The sequence below is a fragment of the Bacillus rossius genome, chromosome 1 (genome assembly GCF_032445375.1).
Source record: "Bacillus rossius redtenbacheri isolate Brsri chromosome 1, Brsri_v3, whole genome shotgun sequence".
Classification (NCBI taxonomy): domain Eukaryota; kingdom Metazoa; phylum Arthropoda; class Insecta; order Phasmatodea; family Bacillidae; genus Bacillus; species Bacillus rossius.
Window position 1 is genome coordinate 111,554,749 of NC_086330.1, and position 24,620 is coordinate 111,579,368.

General features: G+C 45.7%; 2 protein-coding genes across 6 annotated transcripts in view; both read left to right on the forward strand.

Moving 5' to 3' along the window:
* The window catches only part of LOC134542161 (DNA excision repair protein ERCC-5), a 48,968-nt gene extending 46,370 nt beyond the window's left edge, over positions 1-2,598 (forward strand). For all 5 annotated transcript variants that reach the window (XM_063386186.1, XM_063386211.1, XM_063386193.1 and 2 more), the window contains exon 12: positions 1,955-2,598. In XM_063386186.1, coding sequence (XP_063242256.1) covers positions 1,955-2,452 — 498 coding nt within the window. In that variant the 3' untranslated portion in view covers positions 2,453-2,598. The remainder of the gene's footprint in view (positions 1-1,954) is intronic.
* Positions 2,599-19,753: 17,155 nt separating this feature from the next.
* The window catches only part of LOC134542250 (transmembrane 9 superfamily member 2), a 106,606-nt gene continuing 101,739 nt past the window's right edge, over positions 19,754-24,620 (forward strand). The window contains exon 1 of the mRNA XM_063386356.1: positions 19,754-20,126. Within this exon, the coding sequence (XP_063242426.1) occupies positions 20,004-20,126 (123 nt within the window). The 5' untranslated portion in view covers positions 19,754-20,003. The remainder of the gene's footprint in view (positions 20,127-24,620) is intronic.

Here is a 24,620-nt window from a genome sequence, read left to right on the forward strand (position 1 = left end):
TGGACAAGCAAAAAAAAAAAAAAAAAAACTGATCAAATATTACTGCAGGTTTTGAAAAAACCTAAGTGAATTAAAAGTTTGTGTTACAGTAGACCATAATTTTTTCACAGTAGAAAAACATTTCCTCTTAGAGTCTGGACATGTAAGTTGCCTTTTTTAGGGGGGGGGGGGGGGGAATAGTAAAATTAATCAGTGCTCTTCTCATTAAATATAAAGTACTAATTACTTATTTTATCAATAGTGGGGTTCAAATTTAGAAAGGGTTACTTTGCACTTTACAGACGAAGGGTCACATTAAGGGTGGTGTGGTGGTATAAATGAGGTGCTGGAAAAATTATCATCTTATTTTGTCCATCATAATTATGTAATTATTTATAAATTAACATCTAGCATAGAGAAATTAGCATTTATAATACAACATATTTTAAACTTAATGTTTACATTCTTAATGTTTGTAAACTAATTATTCATGTATACAATTACCTACAAATAACCATCTTGTTTTGTTTTATACCAAAAAAATTTTCCTGCCTTTCTGGATTAAAACCACAAAAATATTAGAATGCGTATTTCACCTTAAAAAAATTGGTAGTGCAATACGCTAGAAAACATTAAGTCACTGGTTGAATTCATAGAATAATACACTAACAAACTGGGTTAATTGGGTTTGAAGTTATTTTGGATACATGTATCTTGGCTGCATCACAGAGACATGGCGATATCTCAAATCATGCTGGTCATGAAAACTAATGTAGAGAACAACTACCAGAAAATCACCACATGGTTCAAGTGAATATTTGAAATAATGCCAAGTACCGTGTAGTACTGCTGTAGTCACTGCTGTGGTTTACTTCACACTCCTGTTAATGTAAAATGCAAGAGAATGAAGCCTGTTTTAATTTCATCTTATTAGCCACCTTTTGTCTGTGAGATGATAAAAGCTGCGGCAAAGATTGGGCCGTGTAGTGTTTGTGTATTAAGTGAAGTGCAGATAAGTCTTAGTGACAAACATTAATTAAGACAGTTTAATTATACATACACTTGTGTCCTAGACAAACAGCAAAATATAAAAATTAATTGAGTCAGTTCACTGAAAGTCTACAAGACAGGTTTTTTTTTTCTTTCTAAGAGTTTGAAGATAAATTGTGTACAACAATTTTGAAAACTGTCTAACGTATGTAGCAGTTATATGACATTTTATAAAGGGTATTTTAAAACATGAATGACATTTTAAACCAAATTAGCTGGGGGAAAAAAAGCAGTTTTTTTAAGAAATTAAATAAAAAGAAAGCTTATTTGTTGGAAATTAGCAAAAATAGCATCTAAAGCAAAAAAAAAATCATAGCAAGATGCTAATTTTTCTGGCTCCTTACGTGATATTAATGAGTGGGGGTGTAAACACATAAAGTGTGTTGGTTTACATGCCCAATAAGAGTTGGTGGTGAGTAACATAAAAAAGTGCAAAAACAAAATGAGTGGGTGCTTATATGAGTCCTTCTTATAACATAGCTTGCCTAGTCTAATTTTTATATATTACTTATCTATTTAAATTTATAAAATGTATTTTTTCATATATCTAAGTTTAGGTAAATACTTTATTATTTTATCAAATAGAAATGGAATAAAACTGATAACATTTAAACAGAATCTAATAGGAATATGTGTGGTTAGGACATGTATAAATACAGTACCGGATCTTCTGGTATCCATTGTAAAAGAGTTTTTCTACAAGCATTATTCAAATTTTTAGAAATATTGTGTCCTGTAATACATAAAAAAAAAATTTTACCTACCGAGTAAGATAAGAGTTCTTTCTCTCCACACACCATTCAGTTATTTGTACTATTTTTAAATTAAAAATTTATTCATAGTTTTTTTAGCATTAAAAACTGAATTTTCTGATAGTTAACCTTTGTTCATTATAACCTTTAGTTCTCTAATTCTTTATTTCCAGAGTCAGAAGTCCATTGATACATATTTCAAGGTCGATGCAGTTCTGCAAGCAGCAGATGGTAAGATGAGTAAGCGAGTGCAGCAAGCTGTACAGCGCATTGGAGGTGACTCAGTAAATGATTCTGTAGAACCTCTACCCAAGAAACCAAGAAACACAGCAAAACGAAAAACACAACTGAAAAAACAAAACACCCTAAATGTAGGCATAGGTGGTTTGCAACATGGAGAAGATAACGTAGAAAATAATATTTCTGGTGAAAGCTGTGACATTCAGGATTTGAACTTACCAGGAACGTCAGGTAGTAAGGCATCTCCTAGTAAAGAATATATTCCACAAAGAGAAAAAGACAAAGTCAACTCTCTAAAGAACAAAATGAAAGCTATAGAAGTGTTTCGCAAATCAAAATTTGGTTTAGACTGTACAAAGCGGGACAAGCGTGCCAAGAGACAGGTCTTAAAAGAGGCATACCTTTCAGAAAGCAGCAGTGAAAGTAACTGAATAGAAGTTCATGTATAAATTCTTTATTATGTACATAAATAAATAAGCTCTTCTAGTCCTAAAGATATATTTGTAAAGCATTACTGTATGTTTAATACAGTAACATTGTATCATTAATTTTCAGTATTATATTTTTACAATATGAATTAATTTTGTTGACCAGTTTTTATTTTTAAATTCCATGTATACACTCCTGATATCCTGAAAAATCCTTTAAAAAATAAATAAAAAAATTTAAAAAAATATTCACACAAACAAATGGAAATAATTTGAAAGCAAACAGTAGGCAAAGAGGTTCTATCCCCCATCCCTCCCCCAAAATAAAATTCTGCATACGTTCCTGACTGCAGCGCACATCAGGGGTCGCAATTGCCTAATTTACAAAGTTCTCTGCTACCTGGAGACAAATTTTGTATGAAAAACAATAAACATCAATGTAACTACAACTTAATAATATGCAGACCTTGTAAGTTAGGGTTCAATTTTCATTGAGAATGGTTTACTAACATAAGATTAGTATTTGCTACGACATAATAACTGTACACATTGTATTTATCTTTACATAAAAACTAAAATTTAAAATATAAGAATTTACATTATATTATTTTGACTTTGGAGTTAAAAATTTTGCTATAATGGGGATTTTGTTTTACAGAAATATTTCTCAATTATAAGTGTTGGGGATGAAATTCATAAATTAATTAGGTGAAATATAGTGCAAAAGAGTATAAATAGGGCATAATTAGAGCCTCAAGGTTTGTTAAATAGGTATTGATGACCATCTGTCGATGCTACCTCTCTAGTCGCACAGGTTGTCAAGCTTCGTTCGATGCCCCACTAGTGCATGAAATGTTAACGTTGACGCCGCCGTCGGTGCTTCCTCTGAGAGCACAGGCCGTTATGTGTCCTCAACACCTGAATTAGGGCCCGGTGCTATGAACACGCCTACGCGTGCAGAGTAGAGTAGGGAGGGCAGTGCATCGAACGGCGTGACGTAAGTCACGGCCGGCTATGTTATACGAAGCGCCCAGCCGGGTGTGGCAATGCGCAGCTGAGACATAGTGCACAGGCATTTATAATTAAAAGAATTAACTAAAAATTTTGATGTATCTAATATTCTTTAATAATTAATTAAAGTAAATGTAAATGCTTTTGGTTCACAAAACTGGCCGGCATCATCTTCCCGCGCTCCGTCACTTTCCACGGGAATTCGAGTCCTCCCTGGCCGGGTTGCCAGGGAGAGTGAGGGGTCGCCATCCAGCACTCACCAGGGCCTGCAGCTCCGCGCATGGGGAGCCTGCAATCTTCGTGCCAAATCCAGCATGTAGCTTCAATAGGTATCTTTCTAAATCTTTTTCATCCGCTCCCCGGCCGGCCCGAATTCAACCGTACGACGTGTTGCGCGGTTCTCAATTAAATGTGTGTGACTCGACTACGAGTCGTTTGAGTACTACGTATTTTCTATCGTTTAAATGTTAGTATTAGTTCCAGCCATCAGCCATGTGTAGTGTATAATTAAAGTGTTACATCTAGGGCATTTATAAAGTGATTAGCTAATTATTCTTCCGTTTCACCGTCCGGACTTTCACTTTCCGTGGTCGCTAGGTACGTCACGCGCCTTCATCGCCACCACTAGCCATCTCAGGATAGCCTGCGACCCTTGGTGGGGTATCTCTAAGGAATTCCGCTAACCCTGATTCAGTACCACCATTCGAGGGCCGTGTGTGCGGAGATGAGAAGGTTGACGATGATACGGCCAGTTACGTGAAGATGTACTGTACCAGGTGAAGTACTGTAGCGTGTGACGTGTCAATAAAACCAGTTACGTTTACGTGTGCTTTTAATAGTTACAGCGTCCTGGGTCGCCAAAACAGCCCGGGGAGTCCTTTGTCAACGCATCCCTGCCTGCAGCCACGAGGCAAAGAACCCCGCCCTCGAGTCAAAATCCTTGTTCACACAATTTAAATTCAGCATTTTAAGACAGGCAGCGGGGACGGCGTCAACGTGTGTAGGGAAAATAAGTACAGCGTGCCGAATAGTCACCCTAGTGAATCCATTGTCGCCAGCATTCTTTCTTGTGTCATTATTTAACACTTTTCATGTGAACATGAATTGTAATTTACTTAATATTCAACACAACCATATAATGATTACAGTCATTTGTATCTAGTACCATAGTCTTCTCAAACCTGACCTTAACCAGACATTTAGCTCCCGACATGTTTCCACGGAAGACGAACCCAAACAGTGCAGCCATTAGGCTTCCTAGACAGTTACCTTTCGACCAGGATCGAGCTAGTCGCTCCGTGCACAGTGGAACCTTCAGCTGTCGACTAGCGCCTTCATTTATCACACCAACGTAAGTCCATTTATCATGTAACAACTAGCATCGCATCTAGCCCCTTCGATGCTTTAAAGTCATGCAGGTTATGGACTAGTAATTCCTAAAGTGTTTTTACCATGTAATCTTGTAATTTAAGACTTTGTATCTTTAATTGTTCGTTTTCTGTGTGTGTATTGGTGAGACACATTAAGGTAGCTTTTGTATTCACATGGTCATACGCATGGTTGGTGGCCACCATGTTTAAGGGTATTTCTAAGTGTGGTCACCTTCAAAAAATGTTTCCAGGTATCTCCATTTGTGAAATCGTCCTTAATGCCAACTCTTTTGTCACTAGAGGGTGAACATCAATGCATATCATGACAAGCCATAACAGGTTAGGTCAGTCAAGCAGCACGTGTAAGAGTGCCTTGTCCGCAATAAAACCTGCTGTTACTAGAATGCCTGTATTTTATTAGCATAGTATTCTGGGTGGCTACAACACCCTGGAGTACCTCAGCTGGGCCATGAACGTGCTACCTACCTGCCACAAGGTTATGGCACACCCTGAAAACACTTGTACTGTACCTGTGGACAAGCATGCTGGCACTTAACATTACGCTAGTTGGCACCCCGGAATAACATCCAGATCATTAACATGGCCTGTGGTAGGCGGTAGGATATCATATGGTGCCCAACTTGGGGTGAAAACTGTATTAAAATCAAGAAATTCATGACAAAATATGTGCAGAATTTTGTGTAGGGAAGGAAGAACAGCACAAGTCCAGATTTATGTATGAAACCAGCTATTGGTGACAAGTAGTAACACCACACCACACCACACCACACCACACCAACAGCGCCCTCTCCGAGCCAGCTCTCGTCCCTCGTGCACTAAGCATACTCTAGTGGCTACGAGCGTGCCCAAAGCCAGATAGTCTGAGCAGAGCCGAACACAGCCGAACTACCAACGTTGTGTATCATCACAGGTTGTGCAAACTTAGACAGCTTCTAGGAAGCCTACGAGTCCTTGGCTAGTGCGGACTTCCTGGAAATGGGTGACAACTGCAAACATGCAACTCATTATAAGTGCAGATGGTGCTTTGAGCATGACATGACAAAGTGTGGTGTGCATTCATGTCTCAACAATACATCTGATGGGTTTTGCTGCAATGTGTTCACAGACCTACAGTATGTAAAGTGCTTACATCCTGATGCTCGATAAGAGGCATGGGTATTTGGCTTCACGTGTGACTCATGTCAAACATTCCTGATAGGAGACGCAAAAAAGGCCCAGCTATCTTCAGGAACTGATAGACGTGGTGCAGCACCCACTGACATCTATCCGCACACAGCGCGTGAACGGCACATCACTTTCCCCACCACAACACTTATTGCCGCCGCAACAAAGAATGACCCGCCAGATCTGTCAAAAAGGCTAATCTTCATCTAGTAGATAACATTTCCATCTCCCTACCATGATATGCTGCAACTTGATATGATGTCATCGGCACCTGGCTGCACTATAGAGCAATGCTCATCACAGCCCTGCTTGGCAGACCAGGACCCGGCCGCCACCATCATAATATGGCCCCTGCAACAGGTAACTGAAACGTCAAATTACTGCTTATCACCGCCCTGCTACCACAATCCAACTAACTCACTGGTTAAGATGGGACTTAAAGAACGGATGGACGTCATGGTACGATGTCGGTCCCATTGTCACCAGCCTGCAGCACTTTCTGGCCAGCTTACAGGCTGCTGATGTAGTGCTGGGCATTTCGTTCACTCATGGGCCGTCCCCAACAATACCATCCACAGCTCCCCGCAGGTGGCTTCTGCAACACCAGGGTGCATCACTGCTACCCTGCCGCATACTCCAGTTGACCAACATTCCGCTGAAGTATTTCTGGCTTGCACCTTTCCCGAAATGCCACCCCCGATGCCGCTGCCCTGCAGAGAGTGCCTGTGCATCGATCCGAACCACCATTACCGAGCTGCACTGTGAGGTACGCCAGCAGGCTGCTGATGCAGTGTCAAAAAGCAGTAACCCCCATGCACCGTTCCCGATAACGCCATCTCTTCACTGCAGAGAAAAAGGCTCCTGGTACGGTATCGTGGCGCAAAATCGCCACATCGTCGCACCTTACAGCTGGAAGGCAGGCCGCCGATGCAGTGCTGGCCCACTCTATGAACGACTTGCCATCCCTGATGCCATCGCCCCGAACTTCCGAGAAGTCTACTGGCATGGTGTCGCAGCGCAAAACCGCCACATCGCCGCAACTTACGACACCATGACTATGCTACTAAAATAAAAGTGGTTATTGTGGTCAGACTGTCTTTAAATACACGTATCTCTCGTACATGGAGCTACTACGAACAAAACTTGAAGTCCAGAGCCGAGGCTCGATACGATGCATTAGGAGTGGTCACGAATTGGTGACCACGCATATGTAGTTGTGCGGATACTTATACAAGAATCATCTGGCCTTAGGTTAAACTAGAGAGGGGCTGACGTAACAGTAACGCTGCATTGTATTGAAATAGATACTTTCTAGAAACCATCAATAAACCTATGCAAAAGATACACTGCTGCACAAGTAGCATAGCCATCCCCGAATGACCGCACACATGGAACAAGTACAATTACCCTTACAAATACATCTTGATCGCGGCACGACGCCAATACAAAACCGCCACTAGCCTGTGGGAACAATATTACGTAATAAGCATTCTCTACAGGGAGGGCACATGGCCTCAAAATTAATTAGCATGTCATGTGGACGAAAAACGAGTGGTCCCAGAAAGTCTGTGGGCATTAATTTGCAACGTGCGCTTCGGCATTCAGACGCCCGCCGGCTCTTCCCCTTTCCCTCGTTCCCCTTAAATCCCCCTCCCGCCATCCGTTCTGATGTCCGCGTGACGTAGGCGCCTCCTTCCAGGCCTACTGAATGCGACACTAGCGCCATCTGAATTTTTTATATATAGGGCTGTAATTATTTTGCTCATTCTGTTCTGTTCCGGGAGCGATCGCCGTGAGGGATGCTTCGGCGTTGCACCGTGTTACGCATGGCTAGGAGGTGTTCTCTGGTCGGTGTCTTACATTTTTTTTTTCTTTCTTGATAATTCTGTAGTTTGCCTTGACGTCGTCTGGCCGACGACCACCCCAGAGACCGACCTGCACCCGCCAGTATACGCTCCCGCTAACGGAACACACCCCTGGCCATGGCCCACCCGAGTCAGGCGAGCCGAACAGCAATTAAAGGCAAAGCCGCGGAAACCTGAGTAGACAAGAGAAGAACCGTACCCATTCCTCCTGAAACATTAAATTAGGATTTTAGCGACAAAAAAATCTCTTCCAGACACACCCGTTTGGAGTCTAGCGTAATGAGGTCACGCCTGGCGCGAGAGAGGCCGAGCCTCCCTCGGACGCCATGCCAGTTCGGCAGTTCAGCGCAGCTCACGGACCGGGGCGGACCTACGTCCCACGGAGAGGCAACATCCTTTGTCTACATCGAAAGTAACGTCCGGTAAATATAGTCACTAATTAACAGAACCCCTTTTATTACTTAACCTCTCCGTGAGTACCCGGTCCCTTTTTTCGGTCCCGGACCTAATCCGGCCGCATCAACTTAAGGACACCCCGCACCACACTTGGTCAGCGGGGCTGCTCTTCAGCATACGGCACGGGCCGTCTCCCGCAACGTACAGAACTTTATTTAAGGTCACGCGCACGGCGCTGACCACAAACCCGCAAGGGAACTTGGACAAACTTAATTGCGGTGCGTGTTTCACCACAGTGGGCACAACACCCGCGCCGAGACATTTGCATACGGGATTGGCCGTCTCCAATCGTCCGCCCCCTTAATTCAGTGTATTTTTGTGTCCCGTACTTTGTATTGCTAACTTACGTTACCCGAGTAACGAGTGCCACGTAACCTGTGCGCGCCCCCTTAATTCAGTGTATTTTGTGTCCCGCCTTTGTGTTACGAAATTACGTTACCTGCGTACCCAGTGAGACGTCTGAGACGTAACAGCGTCCGAGGCCACGTAACGCGGAACACAAACCATACGGCGCCACGGAATAACGAGTTAAACCCCCCCCCCCCAACCCCCCGGGGACCTCTGTAGAGTGTTGTATTGTGTACGACTCGTTCCTATGAATAAAAGGTACGACACCACCACCTCAACTCCACGCCTCTTATTTAAAATCATCTCACGCAACGTCGCCGCCGGCCCTAGTGGGCCACGCAGGGGCACATACATCCACGACCCCAAACTCACGACTAGAACCGAGCTAGTCTGGCGCCCACCCGGACAATACGTAGCAAGATCCGCCTTTTCCCACTAGGAGCCACACCGGGACTCGAGCCCGAGACCCCGGACGACGGCAGCCTTCTGCGTCATGTTTGGCTTGCCTCCTTTTGGCCTCATAAAGTAATGTTTGCTGGACACCGAATTTGTTTTGTAATTTTCTATTTTGCATTGCCAGTGTGTTTCACCTTGTGCATTTCTTTGAATTAGTTTTTTGCTTTCGACCCATTTTCCGTTGGGGCGTTTGCCGGTTTTTCTCCGCCGCACCTCTCACGTCCGGACAGACAGCATTCTATCTGCAATTGCTTGATTTAAATAACGTTAGCACATAACATTTGTATATTGGCTATTTGTATTGCTCACCAGTACCTGTTTACGTAATTATTTCTTTCATAATTCTTGTTATGTGTTGCCCCCCCCCCCCCCCCTCTACAATCATATGGGGCTTGATTTAAAGATTAATAAAGTTGTGTATTTTTGTATTTCTGATATTACGCTTTTTTCTTTAGGGGTTATTTCTTTGGGGCTTAATTGTTCAAGCACAACACGTCTGGCACTCTGCCTGTCCCTTTACAAGGGCAATTGCTTTTTTTTTTATGTTTCTAATTGTTAACGTCATTGAGGTAAAGTGAAGTGGACTTCCCCTTCCCCTTCACGATACTTCAAATTGAAGAGAATGTTTGTTACATGTGTAGCCTAACTGGTGGCCCAGTGTAGACGAAGCTGCAAATGTCCAGCGGGCTAAAGTTTATGACTTGATGTCTGGGCCGCATCCCGCAGCAGAACTAAAATGCAAAATGACATATAACGCAAAAGTCCCATATTTGGGTACACATGTTTAGCTTATGCGGCTGTCTTAGTTCAGGCCAGTTTTGCAGACTACCCGCGAGGCCTTAAGCAGGAGGATTCGGAAACTTATGCTATTGTAGTGATAATGAAGTGGACAACGTTTGATGGGACCCGCCAGGCCATGCAGGCCTGGTCTGCTTAAAGGTTGGAGACGAAGTGACCAAGGCTGTTGCTTCTGCGCACTGTCGCCAGCTCGATTCCCGTCAAAATGTGATGTGTGTAACAGGAATGACCTGTTTTCAGGCTGGTCGCACTAGTTCAGAAAATAATAATTAATTAATCCAAAAGAATGTGACGTCGTCTGGCCGACGACCACCCCAGAGCCCGACCTGCACCCGCCAGTATACGCTCCCGCTAACGGAACACACCCCTGGCCATGGCCCACCCGAGTCAGGCGACCCGAACAGCAATTAAAGACAAAGCCGCGGAAACCTGAGTAGACAAGAGAAGAATCGTACCCATTCCTCCTGAAACATTAAATGAGGATTTTAGCGACAATAAAATCTCTTCCAGACACACCCGTTTGGAGTCTAGCGTAATGAGGTCACGCCTGGCGCGAGAGAGGCCGAGCCTCCCTCGGACGCCATGCCAGTTCGGCAGTTCAGCGCAGCTCATGGACCCGGGCGGACCAACGTCCCACGGAGAGGCAACATCCTTTGTCTACATTGAAAGTAACGTCCGGTAAATATAGTCACTAATTAACCAAACCCCTTTTATTACTTAACCTCTCCGTGAGTACCCGGTCCCTTTTTTCGGTCCCGGACCTAATCCGGCCGCATCAACTTAAGGACACCCCGCACCACACTTGGTCAGCGGGGCTGCTCTTCAGCATACGGCACGGGCCGTCTCCCGCAACGTACAGAACTTTATTTAAGGTCACGCGCACGGCGCTGACCACAAACCCGCAAGTGAACTTGGACAAACTTAATTGCGGTGCGTGTTTCACCACAGTGGGCACAACACCCGCGCCGAGACATTTGCATACGGGATTGGCCGTCTCCAATCGCCCGCCCCTTAATTCAGTGTATTTTTGTATCCCGTATTTTGTACTGCTAACTTACGTTACCCGAGTAACGAGTGCCACGTAACTTGTGCGCGCCCCCTTAATCCAGTGTATTTTTGTATCCTGTGTTTTGTATTGCTAACTTACGTTACCCGAGTAACGAGTGCCACGTAACTTGTGCGCACCCCCTTAATTCAGTGTATTTTTGTATCCCGTATTTTGTATTGCTAACTTACGTTACCCGAAAACGAGTGCCACGTAACCTGTACGCGCCCCCTTAATTCAGTGTATTTTGTGTCCCGCCTTTGTGTTACGAAATTACGTTACCTGCGTACCCAGTGAGACGTCTGAGACATAACAGCATCCGAGGCCACGTAACGCGGAACACAAACAATACGGCGCCACGGAATAACAAGTAAAAACCTCCCGGGGACCTCTGTAGAGTGTTGTATTGTGTACGACTCGCTCCTCTGAATAAAAGGTACGACACCACCACCTCAACTCCACGTCTCTTATTTAAAATCATCTCACGCAACACCGCCGCCGGCCCTAGTGGGCCATGCACGGGCACATACATCCACGACCCCAAATTCACGACTAGAAACGAGCTAGTCTGGCGCCCACCCGGACAACACAGATCAAGAACCGCCTTTTCCCACTAGGAGCCACACCGGGACTCGAGCCCGAGACCCCGGACGACGGCAAATGTATAACATTATCTAGCAATTTTCTAGTTTAAGCTAAGATCCTGATTTTCTCTCGAGCACGCAAAGAAAGAATACGCCATTGACGCCACTCCCACTGCCTGTCTAAGTTTTTTTAAGTAATTATTGATATGAAAAGTGATCACATGGGCAATTAATGGGGGTTCGGCCTCGTGGCTGCAAGCAGGAGTGCGTCGCGGTTCGAAATCTACCCGCGCTGTTCAGGCCACCCTGGACACCTTATAAATAAATGGTAAACTGATTGACACGACACTGCACTTTATTAAGAACCGTTACACACACTGGTCCAAGTACTGGCCGCGTCTGTTGACTGACCGCCGCGGCACGCGAGTCTCGATGCGTAGACGATGCACGCGACCAGGATAGCCGGCAAAACGGTATGTGCGGACTTATGCTGTTGCCGTTATCGACGTGAAAGATGCGGCGGATAGTCGCGGAGCTACTGTAGGGCCGCGACGTCTTGGCGTGTCGTTTTGCGGGAAGCGGGGAAGAGTAAATGAGAGGGGAAGCAGCTGCGCGCGCACATCAGCCGCTATGCGATTCATAGCAAAAACATCAGGCGCCACGCTCTCAGTCTGAAGTGAACAATGGAGCCCGACGCAGGACGTTCAAGATACAATAAAGTAATACATAGTGGGGAGAGGGAAATTATAAGTAGTGTAATCCAGTGTTGTGATGACGAAGCTGCCAACAAATGTCTGCTAGTACCTCTAACAAATGCAACCGAAAGAGCTGCGTGATACACAGGTATAAGCCAAAGATCAGTTTCGCGCATCCGTAAACACAACAGAGAGATGCCAAATAAAAAACAAACAACAACATTATAAGTTTTTCAACGCATTCCCCGTAATTTCACCCGCGGTTTGTTTGTTTTGCATTTGGCAATTTTCCAAACTTTCTGCACCGCTTGTTAGAATATTTTTTATCTAAAAGTGTAGCCGATATTGCTACACAATATATTGCATTATATTACATGATATTATATTACATTATTATATACTGCATTATATATTTTATGATATATATGATTTTATGATATATATTAATGTATATTATATTAATACATTATTTATTTACAATTTATATGTTTATATTTACATATATATATATCACTCCTTTATTTGACCATTAAACAGCCTCTCATGTTTAATTATTCATTTCAAGCCAAAAAAAAAAAAACTGGGAAACGTTTGTTGTCAGTTGATGACTTTGATAGAAGAGTGATCAGAGACACTAGCCACGAATTTTATGCAGTAAAAAAACGACGAGCGAACTACTGCCAGTTTTGAAAGAAAAAATCGGATGGAGTTAGGGAAAGACATCGCTGCGTAAAATACTCAAAGAAATGGGTTTTGTGTGGAGAAGAAGCCAAAATAAGCGAATGCTTCTTCTCGAAAGATCTGACGTTGTTGCTTGGCGATAACAGTAGCTGACTCAGATGAAACAGTGCAGGGAGGCTGGGAAGAATTTATTTGACATGGATGAATCCTGGGTTGACACTAATTTAACCTTTCAGAAATGTTGGCAAAAGAAAGGTGACGTTGAAGGTGTAGGTAATGGCAACAGGAAATGCAGCGCACAGACTGATAGTTTTAAGCGTTGGTTCTAGGCAGGGCTTCCTTCCTGGAGCCTCTCTTGTTTATAAAGCAAGCACAACAACAGGAGACTATAAAATACGCGAGGATGGTTTGTTATAAATATGGTTTTCGGACCCCTCGAAATTACTAAAATGGTTCTTTCAGAGTGCTGTTATGGAAAAAATACCAACCCGTGTGCATAAAAGTGGTAAGTTTCTTGAAGTGCGTGAAAGTGTCATGTCGATCGTCTTCACATTTCAGCCAAACCAAATGGAAAAGAAAGCATCAGCGAGGGAGTTACATGCAAGTCTTAATTAATTGTGTTTCCTACAGCAACCCACAATTACAAATTTAGTTCTTAACTTTAAAGTATTGTACAGCTATGTTTAACTATGTTTAACTAAGCTGCCCAGTCGAGCAAATAGTGCACTACCTTTAAATAATAAATTACCGTAAAGCATTATCGCATCTTTGTATCATTAAGATCTGCGCTGTGTTGCACCGTACGTGAGATTGTTCTCGACCAATGTTTTCGGAACGGCATGGAGACTTCCAGGCCGTTGTTATCTGCGGAGCAGACAAGGAGGGACGTGTCGATTACAAGGTCGCTGAGCTCTAGGGAGTCGACCCGCCAAGACGTCGCGGCCATACTATACTATGCTGCAACCGCTTATGCAGACATTGATATTATCATGTAAAACAGCACATACAAATGAATATCCTAAAGTTATTTGCGATCTAACCTGTTACAAAACATTAAAGTCCCGAAAAGTACATGGGCCCGGTTAGATGAAAACATAAAAGTCTGACGTCGTCCGACCGAAAGCCACCCTAAAGCCCGACCTGCAACCGCCAGTATTCAACCCCGCTAACGGAACGCGCCCCTAGCCATGGCCCACCCGAGTCAGGCGAGCCACCAGCAACCAAGGTAGAACCCGGCCCCCTAATAAACAGACCGACATTACAGCCGGCCACGTTGCAAAAACAAACACAGAATATTAAACAATATTATGTATAAATTAAAAGTTGATTAACGAAAGTGCGACGTAGGAGTGCCCGGGCACTCATGTGTGTAAATACGTCGATACGTGTGTGAGTATCCCCCTGGCGGCCTTCTGCCTAGATTAGTTAACCATGTGACATAATTATTAACCCCTTGTGTTCTTTATTATCCCCCACCAGAGCAGTCCGGCAAGAGACGAACAGTCGCTGGTGTGACGTATAATTTAGAGGACATAATTCGTAAACATACTAACTCCAATTTGTAGAAGGGACGAGTGATGTTAATTTAGCCTTAATAATTAATGTAGGAATTTAGCGCCCTTAAAAACTCTTATTAACGTGTCACATTCGAAACTAACGTAATGAGGTTAACCCTGGCGCGAGGGCCACTGAGCCTCGGCCGGGCGCCATGACATCACGAGAGTACAGCGCGACTCGTGGACCGGGGCGGACGCACGTTCCACGGAGAGACATTATCCATTGTCTGCATTGAACTCACTTCTGGTAATTATAGTCACTTCCTCGAAACCTCTTTTTACTTATCTCTCCGTGCGTACCCGGTCAAATTTTCGGTCCAGGACTTAATCCGGCCGCATAACTTTTAAAAACCCCTGCACCACACTTGGTCTGCGGGGTAGTTTCAGCATACAGCACGGGCCACCTCCCGAAGAACAGAACTTGAACTAAAACCAGTCGCTCCAGCGCTGACACCACCCCGTAAGGGAACTTGAGCGAATTTAGCTGCGGTCCGCGCTCCACTACAGTGGACGCGAACACCGCCTCGAGACATTGATATATGAGATTGGCCGCCTCCAATCGCCCTCGCCCCTCTTTTGAGTAACCAGGCTCAGAACCGCCTAGTGCCACGCTAATACGTAATATTTAGTAACTTTGTGCGACGCCTTGAACCTGGAACGTTTTCTTTTGTAAACTTGTGCGACGCGCCACCACGTAACATTTAATAAACTTGTGCAACGCACTTTCGCGTAACATGTTTTGTGAACTTGTGCCACGTCTTATTACGTAACTTTCAGACTAACTTTGTGTAATTGTGTAACTTCTGTATTATGTGACGTCACCCTCTGTACGACGTGGCATGTAATCAACGATATTACACCAAAACCACAGTCGCATGAATAAACGACACACGTCATTTGTTGCATCCCTTCAGCGTCTGATTAATTAACCATACGACTCCCAACCACCGCCAAGTAGGGAATTCCTCATAACCCACGCAACACCGCCGACGGTCCTAGTGGGCCACGCAGGGCAACCGACCCCACGACCCACCTATCGACTAGAAACAGAGCTAGTCTGGTGCCCACCCGGAAACACTACATCGACAACCGCCATTCCCGCTAGGAGCCGCACCGGGACTCGAGCCCGAGACCCCGGACGACGGCAAGTCACAGTCACTTTTTATAGCTTGAAACAGTTATTACGTGGTTAGATGGCACGTTAGATGTTACACATATAAATAAGATGAAAATTAAATACTTAGATTAACGAGTTAGAACTCGACACACAAGACTGGCTAGGAGCCTTTGACGATAATGATTAATTGGCTTCGAAGTCTGAAAACTGAGTAAGACTCATGGACATGACAATTACGTAGTAAATAGAAAATCTCCCTGTTGGGATTAAGTGATTAAGTAATGAGTCGCACGAAATGACGTGCGACTGAGTGGGGTCAGCGCAGAGCTGGGAAGAGGATTTGAAGAACTTACACTATTGCTGAGACTTGGATGTGGCGCGAAATCTGAAGGCTCTGCGTTCGTGGAGCGACCGACCCCTGTGAGCTCCCGTCGGTAACTGGCGCGAGAGCGTAGTGCGACCTCGCGCCGAGACACGTGAAGCGCAAGAAAACAGCTCCGACCAGTTATGGACTTAAATGACATATTTCACAATATATGATTATTGAACAATTGGACATTATTTCCCTTGAATTAATTATCTTTTAATTGTTATTAATTTGGTTGTTTTTGATTTAAAAGAATAATTACTGATTTAGTTTCGCACATTGCCACACCCGGCCGGGTGCTGTAATGACTTGGTATTCGTCGCGGTGCACTTTCACCCACTCGGCGGTCATCACGCTCGGGCGTGTTCGATGCACTTAAGAGTAAGTGTTGTTGTGACATAACGGCCTGTGCGAACCAGAGGGAGCACCGGTGGTTGGCGTCAACATGTAGTTCCGTACGTCCTCAAGAGAGGGCAATATCTATATGGTGGAACAATACAGTGGTTTACCGTTGAACCCACAAGGGGGAGAAAAAGTAGATGCTTTTCCCAGAATTTCGTGTTGCCCAGCGGGGTGTCATTTTTACGACAGTTCAGATAGAGAGTGATAATAGGGGAAGGGTGTAGATTGCTTACATCATTGAGCAGTCAGTTTTCCACTATCTCTTTCTCAGTCCCTCCCCCCCCCCCCCCCAGAAATGCCTAGACTAGACAGACTTTTGGCCCTTAATATCGCCTAAGAGATTAAAAATTACTATAACTGCAAGGGATTTAAAAAAAAGGGGGGTTAGAGGATAAAATATGCATATCTCCCTTAGTTGTCAATTCAGTTTGACGCCACTCCCGCTGCCTGATTAAGTATTGAATGAATTTTAAGTTGAAAATGATCTCAGGGGCAAAAAGAGGGGTTCGACCACGTGGTTGCAGGCAGGAGTGCGTCGTGGTTTTAAACTACCTGGGTTGTTCAGGCCACCCAGGACGCCTTGAAATAAAAGGGAAACTGATTGAAAAGACACTGCACTTTATTAAGACTGATACACTTACTTGTCTAATGCCTGGCCGAGTCTGTTGTCAGACCGTCGCTTCACGTTTGGTTCAACGCATTAACGTTGCGCGCAAACAGGATAGGTTGCAAACTCGTGTATAATGATTTATCCTGTGACCGTTACTAACACGAAGGCTGCGGCAAATTACCGCAGAGCTGATAAACTGCAACTGTTTATACGGAAAATGAAGTTAAACATACAATGACAGCAAAATATAATCAAACGTTCTTAAATGTGGTTGCAATCTAACCCACTAATATGCGAATGTCTCGAATTGTGCGTAAGCCCGGCTAAATGAAAAACCTACGAGAGTCACAGTCACTTCTTACAGGTTAACAAAGTTATTACTTGGTTAGATTGCAAATACATATATTACACAGTTAAAACCAGCTAATACGAAGACATGTATATTAAAGAGTTAGTACATGACACTCGAGGCTTGCTAGAAGCCCTTAACAAATAACGATTCACTGGCAACGAAGCCTGGAAGTTGCGTATGACTCAAATCCGCTGTCCGAATGATTAGGACGTGAAAAATTACGTAGAATGTCGAAATGTCACTGTTGGGATGAAAATGATTATGCGAACAGCCGCACGAAAGAACATACGGCTGAGTGGGGTCGGGCGCAGAGCAAAATGAAAAGATTTGGTAAACTTACGACTATTGCAATAAACTGGACGTGGGGCGAAAACTGTAGACTCTGCGTTCGCAGAGCGACCGACCCCTGTGAGTTCCCTATGGCAACTTGCACGAGAGTGCCGCGCGACCTCGCGCCAAGACGCGTGTAGCCCGGGAAAACAGCTCCGACCAGTTTTGGACTTAAATGTTATATTTGATATTACATGATTATTTAACAATTGCATGTAATTTCTATATTATTTCAGTATCTTTTATTTGTTATTATTTTGGTTGTTTTAAAAAGAAGAATTCCTGATTTAATTATACATTAGCGCATTGCCACACTCGGCCGGGCGCTGTAGTCGCCTTGCTGTTCGTCGCGGCGCAATTTCACTCACACGGCGGACATCACGCTCGGGCGTGTTCGTTGCACTTACGAGTAAGTGTTTTTGGGACGTAACGGCCTGTGCGATCCAAAGGCGTCAAGTTTAACTTTTTGTAAACTTTAGATATTATCTAATAGTTTTGTATGAAATAATTTTTGATAGAAATATTATCTGCAACTTTTATCTAAAATAATTCTTGATACGACCAACCTATATTGTAAGGGATGAAAAAGACTGTGGTTAAAGAACAGTATATTTATTGAATCCCTTATTAGATACACTATCAAATTTGTTGTAATTTATTGCAAATCTTTTAAATATTATCTAATACTTTTCTCTTAAACAATATTTAGTAAGACAAACCATTTCTGCAAGATGTTGGAAAAAAATCAAGGTTCTTATTTATTCTATACCTTCTATATATTATTACTGCAAGTTCTATATTCTTCTCATCACAGACTCATTCAGAATGTTTAGCATAATGTTTAGTTCACGATCATAAGCTGGAGGCTGAGTTGCGTGAGGACCATAGCTCTCATCGCCCTGTGGTTAAGATCCTTCTGATTTCTGTGGTGCATGAGGATTCAGGTCTAGCCTTCGCCTACAGTTTGCTTGTTGTTTCTCTTAATTTTGCCATTATTCGCTTCACAGTCACTCCAGGGCTGTGACCTGTGATTGCCTTCACCGTTTGTCCATGCCATTTGTAGCGAAGTTGGAAAGACAAACCTGCAGCAGTAGCCCTATGGCTGTAAGACCCTTGCCGTGAGCGGTTAATCTGCTTACCGCCTGCCATCCTCGAAAATAATGACATGTACATCTCTGCTTGGTTGGTTGTGAGATCCATTGCAAGTTCTTGTGACTTTGCTTACCTGCTGGCCTCAAAGTAATCATTTGCTAGTCATAACATAGATGCACGGTTCGTGCTGCAGAACCCAGATAAATGGTTCGCAGTTCAACCAAACTCCAATCGGACGAAACCACTAGTAGACTGCCTTTAGGGAAGTAATGTAACATAACCACAAGTGCAACACAATCAGTGTCTTGTAATGGTGTAGGCGCAAGCCCTTGTGTTTTATAACCCATTAAGTCACTCTAAATAAATATATGCCACAAACATTCTAATTACTTCAGTGTGTCTTATAGCCCTAGTCCAGAACCTATATACTAAGCTGGTTAGGGAGTTTTCACTATTAGTTTAGACCATTCTCTCATAGCATAAACATGTCATCCACGAATCTAGCGAACCAAGCTGGGGCCGACGACACACACACTCTAACCAACCTTTGGTTAGATGTTAAAAGCTAGCCTTGCGCCCTCTTAAACAATGACAAATAACCAACCTAATCAGGTTTGCCATGGGTCTCGAACCCAAGACCGTGGGTGATGGCAAATGAAATGTATCTTTTTTGAGCTAGTAAAATATTAGTTTAAGGGTAGAGAATGTTTTTATTGTTCCTTTTTTTCAAAGTTGGAGGTTTTGTTTGTATTGTGCCCTGATCCCAAATACAATAATTTTTGTACGCTAACTTGACACAAATACTTTTATTATATTCGGGAAGCATTTGGAAAGTAAGCCGGGGACAGGTAATTGAAAATTGTGTAATCCTCCTATGTTTTTTTTGGTCACAACAAATTTGTATTTATGTACTTTTATTTTTATATTTATGGCTGTAGTTTAATTTGTGAGGCCATTGTAAATAAGTATGTGTTTTTTTGACATAAATTGGCATAGAATAGAACCACTGAACAAATAGGGAGATGAGTAGAACAGCTATTGTACTCTTGAACGGCATGTTATGAATTTGTGACGTGTCGTACTCATATACTTTTTGTTTTAAGTTATCGGTTTGTCCAGAAATGGGGGAGAAATATAGCAATATTTGAGTTAAGTGTATAATTATATGAGTATTGTTGTCAGAAAAAAATTATCACTATAATACAACTACTGACAATTTTACTAAGCTGTAAAAATGAGTTTATATTTTCAAATGTTGAATTTGTTGTTGACTTTGAGGTTGTGTACCAGCTTTTATTTACCGGGTTTAGCACCTGTTAATTATTGCATTGAAAGTGATGCTTCCGATACTTGTAAGGTAAGTGTTAAAAATTTAACTTTTCACTTGTATAGCACTGACGTAGATCTTTACAACTTTGTTAGCCTTGTCATTTTATTTCACGAGGTACTTGTTTCTTACCGACAGTATAAATTATTATTATTACTTAACCTGCTGTCGTCGAGCGGGCTGATCCCCTTATTGGTTGTGTAGGTTCTTGGGCTAGCTCAGTTGGGGGTGGGTTTCGGGCCGCGTGGCAGTTAAGAGGATCTAGCCTGCTAATAATGAAACTACATAGGGTTTCGTGGCACTCACTCTTTTTATTGGCCACTATTTGCACTGGCACGGGGCTATCGCAGTTCCCGCCTACGACCGTTCTTAGGTGAGGCCTGACTACACGAGAATTTCCCCTTACACGGCCGCCTATGGGAAGTAGTAGGCGCCAGCGTCGCGGCGCTAACCGATGGCGTTTGTCCCAAACCGGCAGGGCTTTGATTTCCTGTCCTATAGCGAATTCAGGCAAGCACTACCTGCGGACACAGTTTCTGAAATGTCCCATTAAAATGGCGAGGTCTCGTCCATGACACAATGGTACTATTTTATCCTAGGCAATGCATGACTATACAAGCGAATAAAGATATATATATATATACATACATACGAGAGGAAAGGAAAAAATTATGAAACACTAATAAAAAGAAAACTAAACTATTTACAATAAGGCGACCCCTTGGCAATAGTTTACATACTAATCTCCATAGTTCCGAACTGCCTGACACGACTCGAAGACTGTTGCTGATCTATTCCCCGCGTCACTGACGTTAAGCCCGGAGGCCTCTATGCTCACCCGTTTCACTCGTCTTGGCGAGAGCTCGCGGCCGACACGTCACTCCTCCGCGGTTCTCCAGACGCGACTGACTTCTGCTCGCGCCTACCCCCTCCCCGCGCGCGTCTCGTGCAGCATCTGACGTCCTCGTGGACGGGAACCCGCGACTTGTTCACCCCGTGCATATTAAAATACATGTTATTTACCCTTCTAATTTAAATTATACATGATGGATGATATTATAGTTTTTACAATAAAAATTATGTCCTGCTGAAAGAAAAGAAAATATACATAAAAAACTACGTCGGAGGGACACTGATTTATTGAAGGTGGCACCACTGGCTCCCGCACACGCCCGCGCACAGAAGAAGGCGGTGACGCGCCATAACGGCCTGTAGGAGCTAGGGTGGCCTCTGGGTCGACGTCAAATGCCCCCCCCTCCCACAAGGCCATTATGCGCGTCAACGTCTCTTAATCGCATCTGCCGTTGCACTCGTTGATCGTAGAAACGAGAGGGTAGGAAGTGTCTTGGCCTCTGGTGTGTATCGTGTGCGGGTGTCTCGCGAAGGGTGGCAGTAAACTCATGACACTGAGTCGGGATCCTGTGTTAGTGTGGTGGCTTGCCTTTGGTAGGTTATTGCACTGAAATTCCCGTAAGTAGGTGGGTACCCGCCGTATCCTCCTAGGTCGGGAGTTTTCCCCAGATTCGCTTCTGGAAATTGAGGGGCTGAGCGAACAGTTGGGGTCTAATGTCCTGCCCTTTCCCCCCATCCTCGTGGTTGGGATGGCAGACCACCCCGAAGATCCTGGTTCACCTGTCAGGACCCCCATCAGTTCTTCCTCCATCCCCTCTGTGTCCTCCCGTTCTGTATCTGAGTCTGGTTCGGTGACGGTCATAATGAACGACGAGTCCGCCAGACTCGTATTGAGGGGCCAGAGAGGGGTGTCTGGGTCTTTCCCCTCCTCGTCCTCCCCGTCCGTGTCCGGTTCCGTGATGAACTGGATCACGTTTGTGTCGGCGGTCGTTTCGTCTGGTTCCCCAAATGTCCTGGCTGGTTCCATTACGCTCTCTTCTGCCCCTCCTGTCTCCGTTCCTTTCATGGCTGCCCCTGTGTCGGCTGCCGGTCGCGTCTCTGTCACGTCTCCTTGTTCTTTCTGTCCCGCCATGTCCTCGTCCCACTTTCCGTCCATGTCACGGCTGGCTTGGTTTGCGTCGGTGACTGGTGTAGAGGCAGACCCCTCTCCCCTGTCCGTGTCCCTTGGAGCTTGTCTCTCCCCCGCGGCTAGGCGCAGTTGGTCTCTGTGAATTTTTGCGGGCCTCCCGCTTGGTGTACGTATTAAGTACGATGTGGCCCCCGCCTGTCGCAGAACGGTCCTGGGGCCCGCCCATTTCGGGGCTAGACCTGCACAAAAGTTCTTTGCCCTTGACGACAGAGGATGCTGTCGGACGTACACTTGGTCCCCGGGGTTCAGAGTAGGGGGGGGTCTAGTGGACTGTGGTGTCGTCTGCTGTAGATAGGCCTCCTGTCTCCGCCTAGCCCTCTCCTGCATTCTGGTCAGCTCGGTATTGAGACATTCGCCCCATCCGGCTTCTGTGGCTGCCGCCTCTACCCGGCATTCTCCTGGCAGCGCCAGGTTCCGCCCCATGACCAGCTCTGCCGGCGAGTAGCCCGTGGCGGCACTCGTACGACGCCTCAGACAGTATAAGAGGTTCGGCAAATGGGTATCCCATTTTGAATGGTCCTCTCCCAACCGGAGACGGAGCTGAGCCTTTATCTCTTGGTTCCGTCTCTCGGTTGGGTTGGCCCTCGGGTGATACGTCGGCGTCGTGTGGTGGCTCACCCCCCACCTTCTGCAGGCCTGTTTCCAGCGGGCTCCCGTGAACTGACATCCGTTGTCCGATAGGAGCACCGCTGGGTACCCGAAGCGAGGGGCTACCTCTCCGTCGATCAGCGCTATCAACGTTCCCGACCGGACGTTGGAGACCGGATAGGCCTCGACCCATCTGGTAAACAGGTCTGTTAGTACTACAAGGAAGCGCTTGCCTTTGCTGCTGCGGGGATAGGGCCCCATGATATCTAGAGCTAGTGTGTGGAATGGGTGTTGCGGGCGGCGAGGTCGCTGTTGCTCCTCGCCGTCTGTCCTCCGGGCCTTGCGCTGCTGGCAAGTGTGGCAGCGTCGGACGTATTCCCGGACATCGTGTCCCATGCCGGGCCAGTGGAAGGAGACCCTGATTGCCTCCGCGGTTTGTTCGGCCCCGGGGTGGCCTGCTAGCTGGTGGTCATGGAAATAACCCAGTATGGCCGCGCGGGCCCCCTTCGGGGCGTGAGTTCGCCAAGCATCCCCACCTCCCGGCACCCGCGTCTGCAGGACCCCGTCCACGCAGCGCTGATCCGGTACCACCTGGTTCCCGCACGCCTCCACGGCGGCCTTCGAGACGTCGTCCCCCCGCTGAACCCGCTGCACGGCGCTAATCAGCTGGGAGAGAGTGTCCACTGCCTCGGGTTCAGTGACTGGTTCCTCCTGTGTTACCGCGTACAATGCCGCGGGCCCCATCTGGTCTCCCGTGACGGGTGCGCGCCCTGACGGAGGAAGCAGATCGTCCCACGTGCCCTCGTCCTCAAAGATGTCCTCTGGGTTAGGATGTCGTGACAATTCATCGGCAAGTTGGTTAGTCCTCCCTGGCACGTGTTCCACTGTGAATGCAAAGTTTTGGAGGGTCACAGCCCACCGGGTAAATTTACTCTTCCTCCCTTGCATCGAGTTCAACCATTTTAAACACTGATTGTCCGTCCTAAGAGTAAACTCCCGCCCTTCCAGATGGTGTTGGTACCGCTTGACAGCCCACACCACTGCCAAGCACTCCTGTTCATTCACATCGTAGTTCCGGGCGGCCGGCCCGAATTTGGCACTGGAATACTCCATCACGCGTCGCTCGCCATTGGGTCCGACCTGGTACAACACGGCCCCCATACCTACTTGACTCGCGTCCGTTTGTAGGTACAGGGGTTCGCCCGGCACCAGCCGTGCGAGGGTGTGACTGTCCTTGAACAAGCGCTTGACAGTAGCCAGGGCGCGGTCGGCCTCCGCGGTCCACCTGTATTTTGTTTTGGGGGATAGCAAGTCCGTCATGGGGGCCGTCACCGCTGCGAAGTCCGGTATGAAGGACCGCAGCCAGTTCAGGAGCCCCATGAGTCTTTGCAGCTGTTTTCTCGTCTGTGGAGCCGCCTTGGACGCGATCAGGTCCAGGTGCTCCGGGAGAGGGCGGCACCCCTTCTCACTGACGACATGCCCCAGGAATCTGATCTCCGTTGCCCCGATATGGCACTTGTGCGGGGCGCAGGTCAGCCCGTGTCTGGCCAGCCGTTCGAGGACCAATGCCAGGTGATGCGCATGGTCCTCCCACGTCCGTGACCAGACGATCACGTCGTCCAGATAGGCCGTGACGAAGTCGCCCACGAACCCATCCAGGACGCGGACCATCATGGCCTGGAATGTCGAGGGGGCGTCCATCAGCCCGAACGGCATGGCTCGGAACTGAAACCTGCGTCCGTCCGGGGCCGTAAACGCGGTCTTAGGACGGTCTTCCTGCCTGACGGGGACTTGCCAATACCCGGACCTTAGATCAAGTGACGTAAATATACGGGCGTCCCCCAAGCCTGCCAACGCGTCTGCAATGTTTATCAGTGGTGGTGGGGCGGGTATGG